This window comes from Anoplopoma fimbria, chromosome 8 (genome assembly GCF_027596085.1).
Source record: "Anoplopoma fimbria isolate UVic2021 breed Golden Eagle Sablefish chromosome 8, Afim_UVic_2022, whole genome shotgun sequence".
NCBI classification, from domain to species: domain Eukaryota; kingdom Metazoa; phylum Chordata; class Actinopteri; order Perciformes; family Anoplopomatidae; genus Anoplopoma; species Anoplopoma fimbria.
The window spans coordinates 8917969-8937459 of NC_072456.1; the positions used below are offsets into that span (position 1 = coordinate 8917969).

Consider the following 19491-nt stretch of genomic DNA (forward strand, 5'->3'; position numbering starts at 1 on the left):
TGATAAGCTGACAACCCCACAACCGGTTGAACTCTCACTGGTGCCTAAACCAGTGAAAAAATTAAAAAGCTAAACCTAATACCTTAATTGCTAATGGGAAATAAACATAACCATTCAAACTTGCAGAAATGTTTCTCATTGCTCTAAGTAAGAAACTGATCATTAAGACTTACTCTTGAGACGTTTTGCTCAGTTTACTGCTGCAGAATGCAACAACCCCTTCTCTGTAACAGTTTTTCTCTGATTTATCCCGTGGGAACTTTGTACCAGACTTGACTCAGCATGTTTTTTTTAATCTGGCCAAATTTCCCAACAATTATGGCAAGTTTAGCAAAATGAGCCCAAGTGTACTGCAGGTTGTCCTGTCTGTCAGTAGCAAACGATGCACATTTCTGTACATGTGTTACCCTGACTAGTACATTTGTTCTAAAACACCCTTATATCTGGTGACACATCACTTTTGTGCTCATTCTTCAGAATTTTATGCAGGGTATGAACTGCCAGAGACGTGTGAATTTATGGTACAGCTTTTTACATTCAACTCCCTCTCTTGACACTTTAACCAGTTAATTAGACATCAAACAGCTCTGGAAATGAGACTGTCCATGAGGAGAGGAACTGGCTTACAATCAGACAAGAGAGGTAAATGTTTTTATGATTGTTCTCAACACACACTTCTTTCCCTGCATACATCCATCCTACACATTGTACTGTATATAATCGATGGCCTGATCACACCTTACAATGCAAGGCTCATTATACTGTTCATGGACTTTTGACCTTTCCACAGGATATGACACAGATTGTACGGTCTGTTGCAGTCTGTGTGTGTTTGTGTGTGCGTGCATGGCCATCTGTGTGAGTTTTCATCCCCAGTGGAAATGCAAACACACCTGGAGTTCTATAGCTTCTATAACACTCTCACACATATTATATAATACCTGGGCTACAGTGGCTCCATTTGCAGTCAACACACATACACACACTCTGTTGACAGTTGCACACAACCCTATTTTGACCAAAGAAAGTGTGTGTGTGTGTGTGTGTGTGTGTGTGTGTGTGTGTGTGTGTGTGTGTGTGTGTGTGTGTGTGTGTGTGTGTGTGTGTGTGTGTGTGTGTGTGTGTGTGTGTGTGTGTGTGTGTGTGTGTGTGTGTGTGTGTGTGTGTGTGTGTGTGTGTGTGTGTGTGTGTCCTACATGTTCTCGTGGGAAGGACTGAGTTTGCTTTTCAGACTGAGGTGTCAGCATCCAAACGTATGAGCTAATAGATGGAAAGGAGTGATGGATGGGAAAGAGGGAGGAATGGATGTTAGGAAGGGATGGAGGAGAGGGGAGATCAAGAGTTAAAGAGAGGAGAAATGGGGATGCACCATCTAAGTACGTATGTGTAGTTGGGACTACTTTTCACTGATCTGGTTTTATTTAGTGAATTCAGTTTAAAGAATGGTTTTCAGGTCAAATAAGATCACGCGAGAGACACAAGATAACCGTTTAGCTTCATTTTGTTATTAAAAGGTCTATGAAGATGCTTTATTTTGTTTGCATTTACTTTATCCTTGCATGAGAATAAAGAGTATAAAGCTGGGTTTAACATTTTCAGTTACAGCACTACATCGAGAACTGAATTTCTGCATAAAATACATTAACAATACCTTTTCAATAACTTAATAAATGTGTTTCTTTCTACACGTTGCATTTCCATTTCTGGTCTTCACCTGCCAATACATTTTGGTGAAATTACTAAATCATAATTTAAAACAGACGATATAATAAATAATATTGGATTGAAGAACACATAAACAAAGCAGTATTAGGTGGCACTTTTCAGTACTTTACAGCGTGTGATATTCACAGTTTTGTGGAAACCCTTTGGTCAGTATTCAAAAAGTATTACGATTGTATACGCGATAGGTCCAAGCTACTCATTTGTACTTATTTACCGTGTATTTCATTTTTGCCCTAAGATTACATGGATTTCCTCTCATTATTAGGCAGAAGCTGTACAGGGTGAGAACAAGAAAAAAGGCAAAGACATATATCGGCGATAGAAGTATAACATATTGTATGTCCGCTGGAGGAAATTGTGATAAGCAAATGATGACTTCTCCGTCATCACCTCTCTGTGAGCAGGACTCAGGTGGTGTGTGAATGTGTGAATATGATTTACAACAGTGCGACAGCCAAAGCACAATGGCAGACATATGATTTAACAGGTGAATTATCCTCGTAGCCCAGGGGCGATTGGATGAACGTCTCCTATGAGTGATGTTTACAATGAAGCCTGCAGAAACCGCTGAATATCATTTCAAATCCAGTTTTCTTTTAATTTGCACCTACGACAATGACAATTTACTGAATCAAATCAAACTCTTGCTTTTTTTGCACCCAAAAGGTTGCTTTTGTGCATCTTTTATCTTTGTACAATCTATCTAACCAGTCTCGGAGATACTGTAAAAGCCCATTAAATGTGTGCAACAACTAGACTACCAAAAGTGAACGTAATGTGTTGATTTTCATGCAGCATAAATCTTTACAGTCCCAGAAGCAAAATGTCTGCAAAAGTGTCTGCAGGATTTTAAAACCACCACAATCCAGGCCTTATTGTAGTTACAGTAGTAGCATTAGCAACAGCGTCTGATGAACTTTTGTCTATATTCTCTAAATAACAAAGAAGCACATTTGTTGTTCCTACCTTCACATAGTCCACTGTGGCGTCCAGACCGGCAGCAGGCTCCCTGGGGAACAGAGACAGAGACATGGTCCTGTTTAGTGAACACATCTTGCTACTGGACCCAAACTGCTCGGTGTTGATCTTTGGTTCTTCTCGTTAGTTTCTGTTAGAAATAAAACTGCTGAGCTGGTTGTGTTACGTCCAGGTGGGTCCCGGACTGGTGCTGATTTTTCAAAAATTAAAACGCTGATCAGCCCTTTTAGGAGATGAAACGGTTTGTTTGAGGTGTGCCACTCTGATTTTAAAGGTCCAAATGGATGTCACTGGTCATAACAAGTGTCCATGTTAGACATATGCTGGACCAAGAAGGTGCAGCTGTACAGTAAAGCTGGCGTACAGTTGACTACAATGGCAGTGCTGTCCTGACTTTTTGAGTTTTTTTCAGAAAGACAGAAGTCGAGTGGAACCAAACCTCCCTCTGAACTGCTTTAAATCTGAGTCCCTCTCTTTCCGTGTCCCATTGGCAGTCTGTCTCTCACTCTCACTTCTTTCTCTCAGTCAGTGGTAAACATGTTCACTCACTGCCTGCTTGACTTGGCCTCCCTCCCTCCCTTACTCTCACTCTCTCTCTCTCTCTCTCTCTGTCCTCCCCCACCATAACACACATCGCAGCCACACGCCTGCCCCTCAGAGTCCACTGACAATTTCACAGAGAGGTTAGAGCACACACACATTAAAAAAAGCAGCATTTTCTCTTTTTTTTTTTTTTTAAATCATTTTGCAATTTCTTTGATTCCCTTAATAAACCATAAACAACCACATCAGATAGCAGTTTTACATCTGTTTCCTTGACAACCTCTCGCTCCTGTTTTCAATTGGCTTTTCTTTGACACTTTTTGTTTAAAGGTCAGAATAAACAGAAAACATTTTCAAGCACTGTATTTTGGCATTTCGTTTGTTTTGAGCAGTATAAGACTCTCACATTGTGTTCTTTATAGAATGTCTGTATTTATTTCCATAGCTCTCCATCTTTGCCTTAAATATTTGGTACTTGAGTGCATAAAAGTGAATGAGTCTTTTTCTACAGGAGGCTTACGGCCAGGGGCTCAGTGAAAGAGGTAATTAGCTCAAATCCCTGACTAGTAACCGAGGTTGCTAGTTTAAATCCCTTAAGCCTACACTGGTGTTCCCACGGGAATATTAGCACAGTCCATTACTTACCAAACCAAATATGTTTAGCTCTTAGCCCTCTCAGTTTTATGTGGCCCCAAATAATGAGTGGGATTAAGTTATGTAACTAAACAGAAGCCTCCATTCACAACAAAGTATAGTCATTATTACTAGACGGTGGAGTGCTAAGGCCTCTCCATCAACAGCAGGGTCTACAGCAGATTTCACTTTGCCGAGCTAAGGAAGCTCAGTGTACGGAGACCGATCCTGTTCCAGGTGTAAACATCCCTAATCCAAGATATCCCGACACCCCCCACAGAGTATCAACACAAACCTACACTGACTTGTCCTCACAACAGAGGCACATCAGTTGTTGTTGGCGGAACAGCTGTCTGACGGCACCAGCAGCAGAAGTGCTGATCGTGCTTTACTATTTGATAGTATTAGCTTCTGTGAAAGTTTAAGTGCTCTGTAGACCGGCCTCTACTCCACAATGTAGTTTTTCTCTGTGAAAGGCTGATACTGTACATTACAATGAGCCAGTTTGTTTTTCTAAGCTTAGTAGGTGTCTACTACTCACTCACAAGTACAGTGTGATAGATTCATTATGAGAGCTGAAACAATCATTTTCATAATCACATCATCTTTACTTTTTTTGATGGGTTATTCTATAAAATATTTGAGAATCACAATGTACCAGCCTACGGTTGATATTCTCAAATGTCTTGTTTTTTGCTTTATTTTGACACTTTCCAATGTAGTTTCTTGCGACTGGTATCATATTAGTGGCATACATACCATCTGAAATGCTGCATGTATAAGGCCTTTGGATAAAATAAAATAAAAGCAATTGATTATTGCATCAGAAAATAGCTTTCATTAGTGGTTTGCGTTATAGTGATAAGTGACAGGTGCTCATAGTTCTTAATTTTCACCACTGCCGTTGATGAAGGAGATGGACTATGAAGAGAAGGATGAGGAGGAAGAGCAGGACGAGCATAGGATGTTACTGTGGTCTCAAATGTATATTCGAATCAGACATTCAGTTTGATATCGACCACACTTACTGGAGAGGAATTTTCTTTCTTTGTTGGACTCAGCGGTTGGCCCCAAAACCTTCACCACCCCAACCACCTTACCCTTATAACCCCGTCTGAGGTGGGTGAGATGAAAATCACCACATACCAGACAACACCCATATGAACGTTCCTGTAGCTGAATGTGCTACAACTGAGGGAAATTCCCTCTGCTCCTCAGGGAGGTCAAAGGTCAGGCTCACAAACAGAGCAGCAGCCCTGGAGCTGATGGAGATTCAGTGTGTTTAAACCTGGGTCGTCAAGTGACTGATGACGTCGCCGCCCCGCCCCGAATCCTTTTTTTTTTTTTTTTGCACTGATAACGTTTAGATAGCCTGAATGCAGCACTAAAAGAACAAACAAAGTGTAGTGAAGGTAGGATGGCCCGGCATTCCGGACTACACAAGCTGACCACAGCTAACTTTGCCCTTTTCTGCCCATATTGCTGAAACGGCATCAGACACTGGATTTTTCTGCTTCTACGACCACAAAACTGACCTGCAACACAGTCAGAGACAGAGCTCTGAGGATAGAAAGAGTGGAAGCGGGTGAGAAGGAAAAATAACACGAGTAGGGAGGGCAGAAGCAGGCAGCACTCGCCACAGTCTTTTTCTGGCTACCGTTGTTCTTTGCGCTTCACCACACAATACTCAGCACGACCACAGCTGGGTTTAGCGAGTGACTGCTCCATATTTGTGTGTGTGGGAGAGAGTGCGAGAGAGGGAGAGAGAGTGATGAGCGACGGAGAGAACTAGTGAGCAACATGCATGGTCTGCAGGCGGCCTACAGAGGTCAGTGTGTTTTCATAATGAAGATCCACAGAAGATCCAGACTATAAACCTCTGTGTTGTCATAGTACATTGTTTTGGAAAATGGTATGTAACGAATGAAATCAAAACAATAAGAGAATGTACAGCACTAAAATGACATTGTGTAAGGAAGTAAAAATTTGATTTGTGGTTGTTCGGTTTTCAAAGGTGTCCCTCACCACTTTCTAGAGTCGCGTCCTAATTCCATAGTAAATATCATTCCTCTACATGAGGTTTTGAATATGTAGGGTGTCAAAATAAATACTCCAAAAACTTAAAAACTGGGGAGCTGCTCCAAGCTGCGAAACATTAAAACGAATTGTCCTAACAGCTAATGGAACACCTAAGCAAATTATTAAATAAATATTAAAGGATATGTATAACAAATTGGCAGGGACTATCCAACGTTGTGGTTTGAAACATATGCTTCAGTGCAAGTCCTTTACTCTAAGTATAAATGATTTTTGTAAACTAACTGGAAAACCTGTATACTATAAAGATTATCATACAGTACTGTACATACTGTAAAGTGAGTATGTAGTTTGAACATGGGACACAGAACTGGCAGAAATGTTATATAATATTATTAAGTATGTTTCCATTACTGTATAATGTGTGTTTACATTTTTGGTTTATTGACATATAAATATTTCGTTTGAAAGAGAAAATAATGTAAAACACTGATGAAACTACAGCGAGTAACAAATAAATTCATTCTATTGGTCTGATTTGATATGAAATAAAAGGAAGAAGTTAAATTCAAACACAATCAACAGATCAATTCGGGGAGTTCCTTTAGCATCTTAAGTTGAGGAAATGTACTGTTACTGTCGATCTCTCCCCCTTTCATCCCCTCTTTGCGCTACTCCTTTCCACTCTTTCTTTCTGTTCTCTCGTTCTTCCTCCCCCTCTTCCTCTCCTGGTGGTCTGCTGAGCTGCCCAGAGAGGTCAACAGAGAGACAAACTGACCAATCAGAGGCTAGTGCAACATAAGGTCAGGGGTCATAGGTCAGCTGACAGCATGAACAATGGAAAGTCAAAACCGATTGGCCAGTGGTTACATACCTAAGAGATACACACTGCCTTATCTTTTTATAGAAAACTTAACTTTGAACTGTGTGTGGTTTGAAAACAGCAACAGTGAGCTGGGAGATAAGTTTGGAGTTTTATAATGCCTCTGGTAGCTTACACGACATCAGGGAATGTAATATTTAGCTCATCAAATATATATTTTTTCTTTCTTTACTAAATCAAAACATGCAGACAGTCTGCTTGGGTATTTCCTTTTTTTCAATTTGTAAGCATCCTGCCTTAGAACCAAGGAGAAACATTTCATGGGAAGAGCTGAGACGTTACCATCCCGGTTTCAGTCCTTATTTCTATGTGAATGACGATATACCTTAGTTTGTGAAATAAAGCGATCAAATAACTATGGACACAGTGAGATTGATCTCTCTTACCTGCTGTTATAATATAATGGTCTTCTTTGTAGTTGTGAGGCCATTAGTAGGTTAATTAAATTATAACCAAGTGCTGAACTTCAGACTGCTGGAAGTAAGGCCAACATTAGCTGATTGATAAAGAACAACATCCACTAGCCAAAATCTGAAACAGAAAGCTGTCTCTTTTCTTGTGATGTATTTTGATGTCATTTAGGAACATGAAGTGAGGGTTAGAAACACACTTGACTCTCAACTTATTTTTTGCCATTTCAAAAGTAAGAAGTCGAAGGACACAATACCCATATAATTGCATGAGAATGACCCAGAGTGGGAGAAAGAGGCTGTTCATTATTTCGCCACCTGAACGGGTTGAATTTGACCTGGACAAATTGTCCTTCTGTATGTCAGCAGTGTATGAAATGTATCCAGCATGAAGGCAGAAAGATGGAGAAGGTACACAAAGAGCTCATAGTAATCTGTGATCTGTCCTGCCACACCCTGACCTACAAAGGTAACCCAACTACTGGGGGCTATGCTCACGCACCCACAGACACACACACACACACACACACACACAGCTGGCTACATCAGATACTGTCTGTTGTAACTCTAAACTAAAGGAAGAAAGATGGGAGGACATGATGAAAAATGAGGTGTGCTTGTTCCCTCTGAAGTTGAGCTAACTGCTACGCCCCCTCAGGGCTCGTTACGGACTCGCCTTTCTCCATCCGACTCCAAACTCTCTTCTGTCTGAGTCAGTCTGAAGAAGCAAGCTCTAAAATCTTTTCAGTCTAATAGGTCGTTTTGGTCTTAGTTGACTAAGATTTCTACTCTTTTACATGAATCACATCTTTGGTAAACACAAGATTTAAAGTGGTGCTTTTGTGTAATTCTTTGTGGAAAACTCATAAATTAGTCGAGTTTTAGCGGACTAAGAATTTCCTTGGTCTAGGATAGCCCTACTTTTCAGAGCTACCTTTCAAGCCTATTGAGGCTGAGTATTTGTGTACATTTTGTGAGGGGTGTTTCTTGAATTGTGTCACCCTTCAGTCTATAATTAAAGGTAAATCAATGTAGTAAAGTTTACTGCACTGACATTTTCTATAAATCGTGAAGACAAAATCACAATTGTAAATATCAAACTGTTCATCAATAGAGAAAACAACATTAGCATATGTATGTGTGTTTATACAGGTGTTTGTTTACCTGTAACCATGACAGTCATCGATGATATTTTGGACCAGCGGAGAGGTCATGGGTTGATGGGCGTGTACTGGGACCAGTGAGGCCTTGCCCCAAGGAATCTGTTGTGAGTGATTGGCTCTGGGGTCCCAGGTATAGTTTCCATGGGTGAGGTTGGCCCCACCTCTCTTGCGTCGAGGCAGAGTTCCGTGAATGGAGACTTGCTGGTAGGACGAAGTGGACAGCTCTGACAGGCCGCTGCCCTGCCCTGGAGGGAGACTGGGGGAGGGAAAAGGACACGGGGGGAGATAAGAATAAGACTAAAGCATTGAAATAAATTAAAACACCCTGAACCTTTGTAAAGACTCTATACTTCGAGAAAATAACCCTTCCAGATGGGATTTTATCATCTTAAAACTTTGAACAAGTTGATACAGGGTATAAATGTGATGCTGTCAAACACTTTGATGCTGCTTACTGTACACAGACTTACATACTAAGCAATGTTCATGTCTACTAGACGTCAAATAGATATATTGGATGTCTTGTGATTTTCAGCCTGACAAAATGTGGGGTTTCCCTTAAATTATGGTTTGTGGGTTTAATAACGTGTTGAATTGACCCACCTACTGTTTAAGCAGTGCCGAAGAATTAGATCATTATTTTTTAATTACCTTTTCTGATTATTTTGCACTCATTTGCTTTTTATTCAAACAAAATGTACTTGTATTTGATTCAACCACTATCTAAAATATCCAAAAACCTGAATTGCCCAACAGAAAAGACTATACGCTTGTTTAAATAAGTCAGACTGTGAATTCTGCTCAGAGTCTTTGAAGACCATTTTTTATCGTGCTTTAAGCCACTGTTGGTCAGCCAACTCACCCAGGTCTGGAGCTTAGGAGGTCCATGGAGGAGGCGAGGGAGGCCTGGAGCCCCCTGGAGGAGGTGCTGCTGCTTGGGACACCGAGGGAGTTGGAGGGGACTCCAGGGTGTGCACTGCCTCCTCCCAGGGAGTGGTGTGCATGGAGGGACCTGGGCAGACTGGCAAAACGCCCCTCTGCCATCATCCTCAACTCTGGAAAGAAACGGATATAGAAATGCAAAGTCAGACATATTGGACTTGAATACTATCAAACAGCACTTCAAAGCTTTGGATTCGAAAAGTAGATTTCAGTCCTTCCACTGAAAAATGACTGTACGTATAAAGCTTTTTAAAACTTTATAAAGGTGATAAATACCAAATGTATTGACCCGTACTCTATTAAACATTGATTTGTGTTCATTTTTAAAGTAAATTGGATGTGTGTGAAAGAGAGAGATAGACCTGCAGACTTGTAACTGAGTTTATATTTGTCTGTTTGAGTATAAAGAGAAAGATTTGAGAGGACGATCTTAAGTATCAAGCACAACCTTTTATTATTAGAGTGTATTAGAATACTTATCCTCATATTTTTTGGGTTAGGGGTTAAGTTAAGAAAAAATACTTATTTTAAGGAGTAGTTTTCTGTGATTATTTTGTGCATATGTACTGTGATAATAGCTGATTGTAATAGTGAGTGCTCGGATTCAACCTTTCAATGTTCACTCTGAATGTGGATAGTACTCTTACTATTGACATTTTGAATGAACACCAATTTTGACAGTCTGGTTTTTGGTGATGCCCTGTTATTGTTAATATATGTTAATAATCCTTTTGGTATGAATAATTGTATACATATCAATAGTTACATTTTATACTTGCTAATAACCAAATCCGCTCCTCCTAGATCTGAACACTGCACGCAACTTTCTTTGCTCATGGACTTGATCTTGTCAGACAGACAGAGAAGCAGATATAATTACTGTGCACAGAGATAAACAGGACAGATAGGTTGTCAGTGATGATAAACAGTGGACAGGTTCTTGATAAATTCCCCTGCCCTGTGATGATGACTGGACATCCTGCTATCATCTTCTCTGACTCACTCACCATGCATCAGTTAGTCAAACTGTACAAACTAAAATACCATCGGCTGACGGATATGTTAGTAGACTAGAAGGTACGAGATTCCACAAACCCTCCCTGTTTCTAATCTTATCGTACCTAAGAATCTGACATGAACAACTGAGCTGGTGTTTGTTATTGTGTCTCTATTTGGACAACCTGATTACTATCAGAGAAAGTAGGCTGCGGGGGGGGGGGGCTTGGCTGTGTAGTAGTCAGATGCCGTCCACCCTGAAGAAGAAGCAATGTTATGAACCGAGCTGATCAACAAGGCTCCTGGGGAAAAATGATTTGATTTCAAAGGCAGATGACCTTCTGTCAGAGCTGTGAATTTGTGTCACCATGTTAATTTAATGTAATTTAATTTCCTTATTTGATTAAGTTTAACATCATTCGTGGTAATTAACCAGACTAATTGATATAAAATTGCTTTTGTATTGGTGATCGGGCGAAGAAGGCAACAAAATCAAACATTGGGTGCCCGCCAATTTCGACATTGAAGCGTGCCAATTTCGCCATTGAAGCATTAAAAAGTAAAAATTAGAGGCCACACAATAACATAAAGTGTGTGTAATACATACAGTATAGACAAAAAGGCAACAAGACATGACAGTTACATGTTGTTGTAAGAACAGTTTGTGGTTGATAACCTTTGTTTAAAACGGATTAGTGAGAAGACTGTAGATTAGTCTAGCCTTCAGATCATTCAAGATCAATGGCCATAATACAACAGACTCCTTTTTTCAGACTGGCCTAGACAATTATTGGTCCTACAGTTGTAGGTATTTGGTACAAGTAAAAAACTATGGTACATGTTAACCTGCATGTGAACTTGAGTTTTCGAGTTGAAAGGTATACTCATGACATGTTTTGTCTGCTTTCTTGCTTGAAGTCAGATGAAAAAGATCTACTTTATCTAAATAGATTAGAGGTTGTCCAGGACCTGTTGAGCCTAACTTAGCACAAAGACTGGAACCTCAGGGAAACTACGCCTCTCAATGGTTCTGAAGTTGTTCTATTTACACCAGCAAGCTAGCCAATGGATACAAGAATAACAAGGGTTGATCAGAGTTTTTTTTGTTCCCTGTTTCTACCTATCCATTACAAACATTCAACGTGTAAATAGGACCACTTTGCATTTCAAAGAGGTCACCTTTCATAAAGCCAGGCTTGTTGTTTCCCCTCCTTCCATTGTGCTAAACTAAAGTAAATATGTCATGAAGGTAGCTTTGCACTACATGCACATTAAGTATATTAATCTTTTCATCTAAGTTAGAAGAAAAACGGCACATTTCCTGATATGTTGGAAGTCATTCCTAGAGGGAAATATTGCTGTGGAGTTGGAGTGAACTGTGTGTGAAGCGCTTTTTCTGAATAACTTCTGGACACATCTGCTGCTCTACAAGGGAACTCAGTACCTTTTCTGTATAACTGGATAATATAAAATCATATACATATATAATATATAAGATATGCTGGACACAATCATGATGAGATGCATGTTGTTTGATAGCATTTTATCAAATCAGTAAAGTCAATTTTGTTTTTATTCTATTGTATGATATTGTTTCACAAGAAAAGCACCATAACTCTGGTCTGTCCATTTGATTTGAGAGTGGTGTTTCATTCTTTTACAAACAACCATTGTCAGAGACACACAGAGAGCACATTAACCAATCAAGTTCTACTTTGGCAAGTTACAATCTGTAAATTGACTGGCCAAAGGAACATAATACATTCAAAGCCCTGCTACCTCAATGTTTTATACAAGGCTCTGTTTTGAAAATAAATTATATAAAATGATAATAAAAAACATCAAGGAGAAATAGACTATTTAACAAGAGATCTATAAGCCTTGGAGCTTAGTCAATACAGAAAACCTGGAATATAAAGTGGAACTAAACCCAACTTCAGCAGGAGGTCACAGAGTCACCAGCTCGTGATGATGAATGTAATTAAAATACAAATAGAGGTTTAGGGAAAGGAACAGCTGTCCAGCTCAAGGCTCGTCAGCGTGACAAGTAAAGTTAATACACACCCACTCACACACACAAACGCACTGTAAAAGTCCTGCTAAGGCATGCTGGGTCAGAGTGTGGATTCCTCTGTGGGGCAGAACGACTACAGGAGGAGGAGGACCTATTATAAGACCCTCAGGGATGGTCAGCTCTCTCTCTCTCTGTGTGTGTGTGTGTGTGTGTGTGTGTGTGTGTGTGTGTGTGTGTGTGTGTGTGTGTGTGTGTGTGTGTGTGTGTGTGTGTGTGTGTGTGTGTGTGTGTGTGTGTGTGTGTGTGTGTGTGTGTGTGTGTGTGTGTGTGTGTGTGTGTGTGTGTGTGTGTGTGTGTGTGGTGTGTGTGTGTGTGTGCCCTGGCCATCTGCCAGACACACACCCTCATCAGAGGAGAAAGGACTGTCTTTCACTGAGTGAAAACACAGACAGACAGCACTTACGCACATGAATACTTTGTCAATTCATCTTATGAATAAATGATTCATGCTAAGAGCTATAGGAAGTAATTTCCACTTTGAGTGAAGGTGTTAAAATCTCACTCACTCTTCTCCTTTAACCTCCCCTCTCTCCATCTTACCCATCTTCTCCCTTCACACTATCTACATTTTTTACTTTTATAAATTGTTTCTTCTCAATCTTTAGCTGCCACCACACACACACACACACACACACACACACACACACACACACACACACACACACACACACACACACACACAGACATCCCCTCCCTCCTTCTGTCCATCATGATGTCAGATTTTTTTTTGCCTCCTCACTTTGTCACTTTCATTCTATCCTTTGTCCGTCCACCTCTCGTAATAATAGACTTTGCTCTTTTCATTCTCCTCTTACTCTCTGCATCATCCTCTCCTCCCTACAGCTGTTCAGCCTGTTCAGTGGCTACAGCACCCTACATCAAACACCCCCCCCCACATCAACACACCCACACACACACACACACACACACACACACACACACACACACACACACACACACACACACACACACAAAGACAAAGAGGGAGCACTGGCATTTCCTTCACCAAGTCTACCATTTACAAAGGAATAAAAAGAGGAACCATTTTAAGTTAGTTTGTAGTTTGTTTAGCAATGTTTAGGTTAGTGTCTACAGTAAGTTATCTGGTAACCTGGCATGAAGCATGACTATTGTTGCTATGGTTATATACAGTTTAATGTTAACAACCTTCCGTAAAGATTTAGGATAGCAGTTGAACTGTTGACTGGAGCTATGTTTAAGAAGTACTGACATAGGGTCGCAAAGTTATTTTGGCTTCCAGGGTTAGGGAAGCGAAACTCCCTCTTCCTCCTTAAACCATGTTAGATATCTTATTTTAAGCACTTTAAAGATTTGGATTGGCATGGAACTATCCTAAAAAAGTCGTAGGTAAAAAGCCTGTGAAAATAATACAGGAGAAAAGTAAAAAACACAAGACACAACCAATCAAAGAGCTTAACAATCTGTTGCCTGCAGCATTAATTATGAGCTAAACTAATAAAACATTCAGCAGTCTTTTACTTTCCAATAATTCTTTGTCAATGTTAGATGAATTCAGGGACTACAGTTTGTTTTGGTAACAATTGCAATGACGAAGCCTTTTAAATTTGCGGCATATAAACTGACATGGAATCTTCAGAAACAAGCAGTATATAATTAAAATACTGTCTTACACTATTCCACAGACTACTTTGATTCTATGCTGAGGGAGCCAGAGGATAACCTGATAATCAGATGGTCGTGTGTGTGTTTCAATTGATTTCTGTTGGGCCGCATTGTTACTTGCTCTAACCCATGAGAAGGGACTGATGTCATCTTCAGTCAAGCAGAGAATCAGCAGTTGCAAGGAGCGGTTGACTTAACGTTTGTCATAATGATCACACAACTTTGACAATTTCAGAGTAATTTTTGTAAATCGACCTACCAAAACCCTTTATAGCTGCTTCAATGTCATTTTTGTGGCCATTTTCTTGTCCTAGTTTTTCTAGCCGTGGCACATGGAAAAAAAACCAAGATGTGGACTATAGCTTGACGAATACAGGATTTTCATTTTCTTGTCACATACTGACAAACTCATTACATATAAGGCGATATGATAGATCTCTAATGAGTTAATATTGTGGCAGAAATAATGGCCTGGCTGGTTTATCAGGCTCTGGTGGTCAGCAACTCAGAGGTCTGGAACAAGGCTTCATTGAGAATAGCCTTAAAATAAAATAGTTTTTTTTTTACAGTGGCAAAATACTTCAAGAACCAGCGGCTTCCCTACTAATAGACACCTGGCAAACAATCAGAAGTATTTTCCTTGACCATGATACAAAAGACAAAATATCCTGAAGAGAGTTTTATCTGTGTCCCCAACACCAGTGTAGACCTTGGGTTGGGAACGCCAGCACACACTCAAAACATAACACAACACAAACATACAAAAGGGCTTGGGTGGGAACCAAGCGCAGATTAACAGGAAGAGGAATTGGCAGTACAAACGGCAGCCAGCTCATTATGAAGGATTACTGCCAATAAAACAAATATCTCTCACCTAATTAAACCTATCATTCTATATCACAGGGTTAGAGGACACACACTTTCCTAACAAATTAAGTTAAATGTAATTTAATGTTTTAATGGTAAACTCTCTCCCTATACTTTACACATGAGTCAGGAGTAAGAAGGATTTGTTGTTAATCCACTAAAGTAGCGGTTTAAAAAACTGGCACCATGGATTACTGTGCATGTTGAGTATTCAGGTTAAACTGAATCTTAAAAATCCTCTTGTTTACATAATACAAAACACACTATAATCAATGATATGATTTATAAATGAAATGTTAAAACAGCAACAGTCACATGTTGCTGTTCTGGTCTTCTTAAATTTACACACAATAGGGAGGACAACGGCAACATGTTTGGGAATAAGGGGTTTCCTCTAGCAGACTTAAAGTGTCTTCCTGCTATGGGACACACACATGCACACACATGCACACACATGCACACACACACACCAGTGCATTAGCAAATCCACCCCTGGCCAGAAGTGAACAATGGGAGCAAATGTCACATGACTGCTGTTTAGAGCCGGCCTTTGTTAGAAAGAGAGAGAGAGAGAGAGTGTCCTACTGCGCTCTTGTGTGCGTGGGCCCACCAGTGTGTGTTTGTATGTGTGTGTGTGTGTGTGTGTGTGTGTGTGTGTGTGTGTGTGTGTGAAGTTTATGTGCAACATATTAATGAGGCTTTTATTAAATCCCACAGCAGTAGCTGCCATTTGTAACTTCTGAATCTGTCTCACACACAAACACACGCCACCTACCAGTGTGTGTTCATTTCACATGTCTACAGTGACAGAGATGGTCACAGTGACTGTCTGTATGTACAGTCACTGATCATCACACTGTGAGCCAGTCAGTCAGTCAGTCAGTCAGTCACACAGAGAAGAAGCAGTCGGCTGAATGAGTCAGTGGTGGAAGAAGTATTTAGTTCCATAAGTAAGTTAAAACATCATTTCACACCTAATATCCTAAATATCTTTAATCTATAACTTCTAGATGCGTATTTGCAAATTTCTTGCAGACAGTTAGATGAGAAGATCAACCACTCTTTTGTCTGTATGCTAAATATGAAGCTAGAACCAGCAGGTGATGACAGGATTCAAGGGAGTCAATGGCCTGTCCAAGAAATAGTTCTAGCACTAAACCCCCTGTGGAACCAGAAATTGTCATGTTGGCATTTTGATTCTTGTATGGATATATTGTCTTTTGAACCGATTTTATTTTATTTTTGAACAGCTAGCTGGTTCCACATGTTTCCAGTCTTTATTGTAACCTAAGACAAAGCGTACAGATGTGAGAATGCTATCCATCTGCATTGACAAGAAAGCACATGAGCCCATTTGCTTTGAATAAAAACAAGTTTTACATTTCAGTTTTAGGTACCAAATGTACAAATGCCCTTTCAGATTTTTTTAAAACATCATTCTTGATGTTGCTGATGTTGCAGCTGATCCAAGATATGCTAAGAAAAGTCAGAGTTAAGTAAACTGCTGGATGGTTTTAACTGGTTCTTATTCAAGGTACTTATCAAATACTTTGTATATGTTATAAAATTGCCTGCAAGTACAGCATTTTCCTCTGAAAGGCAGTAAACTTTAAAGCACAAAGTTGTTCTGCTAAAGTTAGTACACCAAAATGATAATCAAGTAAAGATCTTGAAAAATATATTTGTTTTTTTACTTTCAACCTCTGCAGTCAGTCAGGCTTTGTGAAGACTACAAGTCACATAGTGTTGATGGCTGGCTGGAATACCAACCACCTCATCCCAAGTAACACAACACACCACACACACACACACACACACACACACACACACACACACACACACACACACACACACACACACACACACACACACACACACACACACATCCCAGACACTGCAAGTACGCCACCATCACAAAGTTAAAGCTGACCTCTGTGAATCTGACACAGACAAGTTTCTGCTTTAATTAAAGGTTGAATCTCTTTGGCTTGATTCTTGACACAATGGGATTCAGATCCAACACTGACTAATGTCTGACAACCTGCTGTATGTGTGTGTTTATCTGCACAAAACGTCAACACTTCACACATAGACAGATGCACACATATGTCTGCCTCTGTCATCGTCCCGTGGGTGGCTTGCTGTTTAAAGATGTGTCCTCATAACTGAAATGTCATAGTTTAAATCTGAGCAGCAGTCATTCAACCTGTCAAAGCATTGATAAAGAGCCTCACATTGACTGTTTTGTTGCAGTTCATATACTCCAATACATATTGATGACTTTGCAGTAGTATCAAAACCTATAATTTATCACATCAATGTTTGACTGAGAGAAATAAACTCATATGAAACCTTAAAGGCGCAATCCCAAACTTACTTTTAAAGAAAAGAACCTTGATGAAAGATCTTGATCTTATCTGTCATATTTCATGTAATTATTTCCTGCTGGGGTTTCCACAGTTAGCATCACCAATCCCAACCACAGTCACACCCAGTGTCTTGGGAAGGCAACTTATTGCTCAAAAAGTCCCTGAGCAGATCTAACTCACTTGCAAGCTGTAAACAATTCAACCGAAGGGGATGGAGAGAGGGACCGTTGAGAGACGAAGAGGAGGCATGGGAGTGTGGTAAAACACGCAGCCACCACAGAGAGAAAAAAGTAGCATTTTCTATTTTTAACTTAGATAATGAGAAGTCAGACAAACGGAGATGATTGAAAATGAATCCAGAGGAAAAGATGACCATCAATATAACTGTCTCCACACATTCCTACACACATCCACTGTATATTGAAACACACTTAACAAAAACACAGATTTCCACTCCTACCTGTCAGTGTGACCTCCTTTTCCCGATCTTTGCTCTTCTTGTCTTTTAGGATATATACTCTTCTTCTAAAATGATCCCATGTCGTAGTTTGTTTGAATGACTTGAGTTGCTGACTAGCTGACCGGCTGGAAGACCACACACTCACGTTCCTTCAGACAGGCAACAACAAGTAGCGCCGCACAATCACAAGCCCTGCCCTCCTCTTGCTCCCTCTCTGGGGAGTGATTTGCGAGCACCCGGCCCCTCCTCTTTTCCCCACAGTGTTTGGGAGGAGTTTTCTTTCTTTCTGTTTTAGCTAAGTTGTCTCTTGCCCCCCCACAACCACCCCCAACTCCTGAACAAAACTCTCTCTCTGCCCACCTCTCCCCCACTCCCTCCTCCTCCTCCTCCTCCTCCTCCTCCTCCTCTGTGTTCCCTGCACAGCCTCATATTTCATGCTCCAAGTCTTTTTGTTTGGGACTTCTTCCACCAACACCACCGACTGCTCTGGTGCTTAGATAAGATTTAGATGTGACCTAATGTTGCTAAATGCAGAGAGGGGATGGGAAGAAGAAAAAACAAAAAAAGCCCTAATCTTTTGCATGGTTGTGACATGTTTGAACAACTTGAGGTGCACTCAAGACTCGTGGAGTTTAACTGCTTGACTCAGAGTTTAATGAAACATAAATCAGCTCAGAGTCACAGTTTAAAATCTTCTCAGAGTGTTTCTTATAACAAAGCTTTTAAATATGGAGGGAACACTGGGGGAAACCATCGAATGTCAAGTGAAGAAGATGAAACATGTAACAGACCTCTACTTGTGTCATTACAGTATGAGGTCATGTTGAGTGTGTGTGTTTGCTGAGTGGACCTCAAGACAACACTCTCTCCTGTCTTTGTCCTCCTGTTCCTCTGTATTGTCTAGAGTCGATAACACCCAGACACGTGCATGTGTGTGCGTTTTGTGTTTCCTTTCAGACAATACGAGCCCATCCTGCCGCTATGAAAGCCGAGATGATCAGATGGCACACACACACACACACACACACACACACACACACACACACACACACACACACACACACACACACACACACACACACACACACACACACACAGATGCTGCCACAAACTTGTAGGTCTTTTGATCTTTGAGCTATTCACACTACATTAGTAAGGATTAAGAAAGCTGCTTAAGTGCATGAGGGCTGAAAATGTCCTCATGGTGGTGAAGGAAGATTTTGTTTTTTGACTTACTGCAGTTGTGAGTGTCCATGAAGTTTTGCAACACAATGATGATAGGTACAGTCATTTCAGGTGGGACTACTTTTGGTTTTACTTCTAAATAAATGTGTGTCAGTAACATGGTTTACCGTCTGTTTATTTGTCAGGCCGCTCCTTCTTCCTGCCTCACCTTCACCGATCACAGCAGATAACTTGCCAAATCATATTGCATAAGCCACAAACATGATAAAAAGAACTATAAAAAATTGTACATATGGTGTTAAAGCTAACAATTTTCACCAGATTTCTTATGCCAGTAGTTCCCATGTCACCAAGGGGTCATGAAATAATCTAATGGGTTGCAAATAATAAAAAACAAAATCATACCACCTAAATTGTGTTTTATTTTGGTATCTTTTATCTTTTTTTTTGTGAAATACAGCATAGCATGGTGAAAATTATTTAAGTACAACATTTTCAGAGGGAAATTACACTTCTATTGAACTGTCATAAGCAAAATAAACTTTGGAACCATTTTGGCTGTACTGTTCCTTTTCACTATTT

The 19491-nt window shown here is 40.2% G+C and overlaps 1 protein-coding gene across 1 annotated transcript in view; it reads right to left on the reverse strand.

Annotated features, from left to right (window-relative positions):
• bcar3 (BCAR3 adaptor protein, NSP family member) overlaps positions 1 to 17869 on the reverse strand; it is a 42790-nt gene extending 24921 nt beyond the window's left edge. The window contains exons 1-4 of the mRNA XM_054602370.1: positions 17725 to 17869; positions 9235 to 9427; positions 8374 to 8628; positions 2692 to 2734 (exon numbers count right to left, since the gene is read on the reverse strand). Of these exons, the coding sequence (XP_054458345.1) occupies positions 2692 to 2734; positions 8374 to 8628; positions 9235 to 9419 (483 nt within the window). The 5' untranslated portion in view covers positions 9420 to 9427; positions 17725 to 17869. The remainder of the gene's footprint in view (positions 1 to 2691; positions 2735 to 8373; positions 8629 to 9234; positions 9428 to 17724) is intronic.
• Positions 17870 to 19491: the final 1622 nt, after the last annotated feature.